The sequence below is a fragment of the Equus przewalskii genome, chromosome 26, assembly GCF_037783145.1.
Source record: "Equus przewalskii isolate Varuska chromosome 26, EquPr2, whole genome shotgun sequence".
Classification (NCBI taxonomy): Eukaryota; Metazoa; Chordata; class Mammalia; order Perissodactyla; family Equidae; genus Equus; species Equus przewalskii.
In genome coordinates, this window is record NC_091856.1 from 10,629,048 (window position 1) to 10,636,121 (window position 7,074).

At 37.0% G+C, this 7,074-nt stretch overlaps 1 protein-coding gene across 1 annotated transcript; it reads right to left on the reverse strand.

Moving 5' to 3' along the window:
• Positions 1-4,539: 4,539 nt before the first annotated feature.
• Positions 4,540-6,000, reverse strand: LOC103540813 (olfactory receptor 13C2). Its single transcript, XM_008507479.2, has one exon. The coding sequence runs from the start codon at positions 5,862-5,864 to the stop codon at positions 4,908-4,910; it is 957 nt and encodes a 318-aa protein (XP_008505701.1). The 5' UTR covers positions 5,865-6,000; the 3' UTR covers positions 4,540-4,907.
• Between the last annotated feature and the right edge of the window lie 1,074 nt (positions 6,001-7,074).

Consider the following 7,074-nt stretch of genomic DNA (forward strand, 5'->3'; position numbering starts at 1 on the left):
GATCTACACAAATTGAGTCAGTGTTATCAAGGATAGCCTGACATCCCTTCTAACTGAATCCAAACATTCAAAAATGAACACAGCCGTACTCATCAATAAGTAGGGATCTATTATTTCATTAAGTTCTATCAAACTCTACAAAAATTTAACAGTAGCTAAATGGCTTTTTGTTTCAGACCAATATTTTCCATGGTTATCCGGCAGGCTATAGATACAAACCTACACCTGTCCAGAAAAATGTTGTTTATGACTCATGGAAACATTCAGCAAGAAAAATTATTAGTTTACTTGTAGCCTTAGTTGATCTCTCCTTAGCACCCCTTCTCTATTCAGGGCATAATTTCCCCAGAGCTTCAGGGTAACCTAAAGAAGGCGGTTAATAGCCCATTCCTAGAAACTTGAGGAACTTGTTATCCTTCAGAATCAAGATATTTCATGGATGTGATAACTCAAGGTCATGTTAAATAAGTACATTTGTCCCAGGTTTATACAGATCCCAGAAACTCATTTCCCCAATCTAGTGGAGAGTGGAAAGTACGCTTTAGTGTCAGTCTTTTCAGAGCCACGGCAAACACATCTTAACATTTTCAAGCTACCTCAGAATTTATGGAATCACAAATGACATCTCATTTTTGAAGATTCTAAGTTATTTATCTTTTAAAATAATATACAAGTCTATCATGGCCTTCAAAGGCCATTACCAAGAATATCAAGGATGTCTGATGAAGGAATATCTTTAAACAATGAGATATGCAAATAGATAGGACAGAGGAAAAATCTATGTGCAAATGTACGACTATTGGACAATTTTCACCTTAAGAGAATTGTTGAATCCCTAGCAATGATCAGAATAGGGAAGTATTTGAAATTATTCCTATTTGCCTGTAGGCACTACTCCATTATATTCTAATATTTAATGTTAAAGATGAGTAATAGGCCAAGGTTTAAAAGCTCAAAATAGATTTCCCATTCCATACTCCTCATCTCAGAAGAGGCAGAGCCAACAAGAGAGATCTTCTGATGAAAAAGCTAACATGTTCCAGGGGGAAAACACAGAGGTGCTTTGTTTTGTATCTTCATTTTTTCACTTGTTATTTAATGATCACATATCATTTTAGATGAGTTGGTTGCCAGTCCTCCACAATACAGAAGAAAAGGACAAACCAGTTTTTTATAAACAGAGGATACAGTTTTATTATCCTGAAAAGGAACTACCAGAAATAATAACCATTCTAGTTAATTATTGCCTGAAAGAAAGTCCACAGATCCAATATCGACTTGTTATGATGGGTGGGCGCTACACAATTTTTCAGTGGCAATTTAAAATGTAATTTGTAGCATGTTTTTTAAGGGAGTATCTCCAAACTTGATGAAAGACCCACCCACTTAATTTGAAGAGTCCCTAGGAGTATCTCACACATGCTGAATATTACACGTCCACTCTGTCCCCCTCAGGACACTGCCATCACGATGTTATTATCTGCTGTTCCCACAAGGTCCCTGGAATCTGATGCTCTTGCTGCCTCTAATAGGTCCCATTGTTTATGGTGACCATATGTTAGATGATCAAAACCAGGACAATTTTGACAATGAAAGGGAGAACTATTACTAATTACACCAGGGCAACTGGTGTTAACTAGACTAGTTTTGAGCAAATAGAGGCGTATGGTCACCATTTCAAGTTTGTTTCCACTAAAACCGTAATGTTCCCAAGTCACAAGAGGTTTTACAAAAATGTAGGCATCATACTTTGTTACCAGCATCCGAAAACAGTACTGTTCATGCACTGGCTGGCAACAACTACTTAAGCTTTGTCTTTCACCAGATCACTTCCAAGGACCAGACCTAAGTTCAGGAAGTCAGGCTGGGGAAATAATCTCTGGACAGATAACGCACTTCCCTGGGGCTCAAATTGATAACAAATTTAAGATATAACTCTAATCAGAGGCACAGTGAACCCTGTTAACATAACAGGAGACCAGGGGTTAAGGAGAGAGTTGGATGATAAGGAATCATCATGAAAACCCATGGTGGAGTTTAGGAACAGTGAGATCTGATGTCTAATTAGGGTTTTATTTTTTCCTTTTCTGCATTGTTATTCTCTTCTACGTCTCTTCCTTAAACCTTCTGTTAGTAAACAGAAGCCCAGAACTAGCTGTACCATGCAAAGTGGAAAAAGTACTGCATCAACATTGATGACATTGAAGAACAGGCAGGAATGACCAGCAGTGGAGCCTAAATAATGGTCCAGAACAAGGGATGATCAGTCACAACCAGGAGTCTCTAAAGACTCCCATTCGGTCACCCTCAGGTATTCTATCTCCCTCTTCATGGCACATTGTTCTCTCCTAAGAAAGTCAACTAAAGGTTAAAAATTGCTGGTCTCTCTTTTTCCTAAGTATTTTCCGAAGAAGGATCAATTTGTAATATGGCGGTCCCACTTTCTGGGCAGATGTAGAATGACCAGTCTGAATCCAATGAGGTCAGAAAATCGAGAATCAGTGGAACAATTCTGATGCCATTTTTTAAAAATCTTATTTTGGATAAACTGAATTCTAGTCAGCTTCTCATTGACCATTATGATGAAAGAAACTAATATGAAGGAAAAACACAAAAAAATAATATATATGACCTTTCCAGAAAAGATATTCCTAAGAACTTCATCTTGGGAATAAATATATTTAATATAAAACTAGGCTATGAACCTAGGTACAAAACCTCTGCTGTGGTTTGTCAATCAAATCTGTCATGACCACGTTGTGTATGCTGACAGCTTCTGTTTTGAGACTAATTTTTCCTCTGTTTATCCAAGTCTAACAGTTTTATACTATATTGGAGAAACTACATCTTAAAACATTTATCCCACACACAGTTTGAAAAAGCACATATTCCAAGAGGAAGCATCTTTTTTTTTAAGTGAGATAAAGGATCTGGAAAGGATTAACTTTTGTTCTTTAAATCTTGCGGGACATTCTCAGAAAACAATTACTAATAGAGCTAAAAGATTGATACAGAGACAGAGATAGGTAGAACGGCAATGAGATAAAGGAGCCATTCAACTTCCCTCTTTGTGGTGTGGTGTTCCATATAACACTCCTTGTTGCCTCATTTCTGAACTATAAGGAGGAAAATGGGTATCTACTTTACAGTTAAAAGCAAACACAAGATGGGCCACCCCGGTGGCCTAGTGGTTAAATTCAGCCCACTGGGCTTCAGAAGCCCAAGTTCAGTTCCTGGGCACCGTCCTATACCGCTGGTCAGTGGCCATGCTGTGGGGCAACCCAAACACAAAATAGAGGAAGATTTTCCATACATGTTAGCTCAGGGCAAATCTTCCTCAAGCAAAAAGAGGAGGATTGGAAACGGATGGTAGCTCAGGGTGAACCTTCCTCAGCAAAAAAAAAAAGTAAACACAATATTAAAAAGATTTTGTAAATGATAAAACAGAAAAGCAAGAATATTATAAAATTTAAATAAAAATTAACAAAGTTGGATTTTGACTAGCATTAAAAAGCTAAAGCAATCAAACTGATATAAAAGAATAAAACCAAGTAACTTAATATCTTAAAGTTTTCTAAACTTCTGAAAGAAGGGGCCGGCCCCTTGGCCGAGTGGTTAAGTTCGCGCGTTCTGCTTCAGTGGCCCAGGGTTTCACCGGTTTGAGTCCTGGGCGTGGACATGGTGCCACTCGTCAGGCCATGCTGGGGCCATGTCCCATGTGCCACAGCTAGAAGGACCCACAACTAAAAATACACAACTATGTACCAGGGGGCTTTGGGGAGAAAAAGGAAAAAAATAAAATCTTAAAAAAAATTCTGAAAGAAACATAAGCTAAACAACATAAAAGTTAAAATAAAAAATTCTGAAGCTAATATGATAGCAGGTAAACAAAGAAAATACATGCAATATTAAAATCCAACATGAAAATTTGAAGTGTAAAATTCAGATCAAGAAGAAACGAAATGAAAAGAGGAAAATTTTTTTAAAAGCTGAAGGTTATCATATTGGAGAAAAGACATATAAAGCCCAGATAAAAATCAAACGTAAAAAACATATAAAAGGTAGATCCAGCATTCCCTAACAACAGATTCCTCTTGGATCAGCAAGAGACTTCATGGATGGAGAGCCAATGGGACAGAGAAAAAAATATAGCTCTATTTTTCTCAGTGGGTATTTGACTCAGAAGTTGTTTACATTTAATTTTCAAACAGCTTTAAAAATTAGTTATTTGGTTCCAAGTCCAAAGCATTAGATCCCATGTATCAAAAGTTCTTTGGAAAGAAGACTGACAAGTAGACATGTTGAAAGTATAAAAGCATAATAATTTAATGGCTCATAGTTAGAGATGAATAAAATGTTATAAAAATAATACTATTATAGAACCAGAAAGTTTAATAGTATGTAAATACCTAGCCAGAGGACAATTAGCATGACATATTTGAATAGACTCCAAGTAAACTAAATTATATTTTGGTAATTACAGTATTGCAAATTCATAATATAAGTTTTAAAAATCTGAAACCAGATTTCATGCTGTCTTGTAAAGGAAGTAAAGAAGTGTTAAATTAGTTTTGGAAATAATTTTATCAAAAAAATTTTCTTAACGTTTTAATACTAGTATAACTTTTCCTGTCTGGAAATCTCCCTGCCTATTACACTATTCCTCTAGTTGCCATCACACACAAGCTTTTCAACAATGACAACAACAAACTACAGTCACTGACTCCTAAAACAGAGATACCATTTATGTACTTTCACCATGTACTGAATCAAAAAAGAATATTTTAGAGCTTGAGAGATTCGAGAGATGAATTTGACATAGCAGCAAGAACCTATCTGTTTGGCTCTTTGGTTTCTCTAATTGATTTCCACATTGTAATTATAAAAATTTCCTGTCCCTTTCCTCTTTACTTGTTAAAAACTTTTCTTCTCAGTAGGTGTTTTGCTGCTTCCTTCACATCCTTGTTCCTAAGACTGTAGATTAAAGGATTCACCATAGGAGTAACAACCCCATAGAACATGGATATAAGTTTGTCAGTAGCGTCCATGTCACCTGAATTAAGTTTCTCTTTAGACTTGGGCTTCATGTACACGAAGAGAATGGTTCCATAGAATATTATCACCACAGTCAAGTGGGCTGAGCAGGTGGAGAAGACTTTGCTTCTCCCCTCAGAAGAACGAATTTTGAGGATGCTGACAATGATTAATGTATAAGAGACAATGATTAATAACAGTGGTGTCAATATGAACAATGTTGTGGCCACAAGCATGATGAACTCATTACCTGAGATGTCAGCACAGGCCAATTTCATGACAGCCAGAATTTCACAGGAGAAATGGTTGATGACGTTATTCCTACAGAAAGGCAATTGTACTACAAACACAGTTTGTACTGCAGAGTTGACAACTCCTATGATCCAGGACCCAGCTGCCATGGGCACATAGGATTCCTTGCTCATGATGACAGGGTATCTCAGAGGGTTGCAGATAGCCACATATCGGTCAACAGCCATCATGCCCAGGAGCACACACTCTGTTGTCCCCATGGCCAAGCCGAGGAACATCTGCACTGCACAGCCAGTAAAGGAGATGGTCTTTCTTTCTGAGAGAAAGCTCACCAGTGTGGAGGGGATGGAGGTGGTGGTGTAGGAAATGTCCAAGAAGGAGAGGTTCCCCAGGAAGAAGTACATAGGGGTGTGAAGGTGGGAGTCTAAGATGCTGATTAAAATAAGGGTGCCATTGCCCAGAAGGATGACCACATACATTATTAAGATGAGCACAAAAAAGAGTAGCTCAAGCCTTGGGTACCCAGAAAGCCCCTTCAGGAAAAATTCCACCAGAATGGTTTGGTTGTCCCATTCCATTTTCCTGTTTCTCTTTTACCTGTAAGACATTAGAGTATGTTGAAACAAAAGATGTATTCTACTATGATTACTTTCTACTGTGTGCCAACAAACAAGTACCATATACTCCCAGAGAAAAAAAGAAAATAAAAAAAGAAGAGACCAAGGAAATAAGAGAAGAAATAAAGAAAAGTGGACTGAAGAGAGGGAAGGCATGAATGGAGAGAGGGATGGGAAGAGGAAACTAACATGTTACAAGCTACATGCAGTGTGCCATGTAATTCGTTTAGTCTCATCACAGTTCTAGGAGAGAGGTATTATTATCCACATTTTACAGATAAATAAATCAAAGCAGAAATCTGAAGGAGGTTTGACTAACAGTATACATATAGCAGAGTTAAGATTCAAACCTAAATTTTCCTTGATGAATCCTGAGTTTTTTCTCATATTTTTCATCACAAACGTTAACTAGAGGTTATAATAAAAATGAGTATTGTGTTATGTGTAACTGAACAATAATCCATTTTTATTGGCTACAGACCGCCATACAATAGATAGTGATCTTGTCACTCCTTGAAATTATACGGTATTATGTTTATTATCTGTCTTGTCCAGTAGCATGTAAACTTTATATAGGCAAGTACTTTTTCTTCTTTACTGCCACAGTCCCAGTATCTACAATACAGCGGACACAGAGATAGATGCTCAAAAATATTTGTTAAATAAATGAATAAAATCAGTGACAAAATAATGACTCTCATTTCTTACTCTGTACCAATCCTTTACTGATTGTTTTCTTTGAGCATTATCTAATTTAGTCTGAAGAGCAACCCTATTAGGCAACTGTTATTATAAGCATCATCTTCCTCATCATATAGAGGAGGAAAATAAGGCACAGAAAAGTTAACTATTGTGCTTAAGGTCATGGTCATGTAGCTAAATAAATTGTACGACCAGGATTTAAACCCAAGCCACATGGCTGCAGGTACAAGCTCTTAACTGTTCATTTTGCAGACAACTTGGCACACTTGCTACAATACCTTGTCATCTAATTGACAGTACTAGCATTTCAAAAGAAATATCCAACCAAAAAAGGTGATTGGTCAGAAAGAAGTAAGACTTCAACATGGCAATTTGAGAGCAGTTGATTTTGATCTTTTATGTTTTGCTAGGAAATTATTAATAGAATGACATTCATAGAATGACAACAAATGTGCTGTCATGGAGTCCC

Excerpts from the sequence above, each read along its gene's own strand:
- LOC103540813 (XM_008507479.2), bottom strand. The coding sequence starts at position 5,864 with ATGGAATGGGACAACCAAACCATTCTGGTGGAATTTTTCCTGAAGGGG.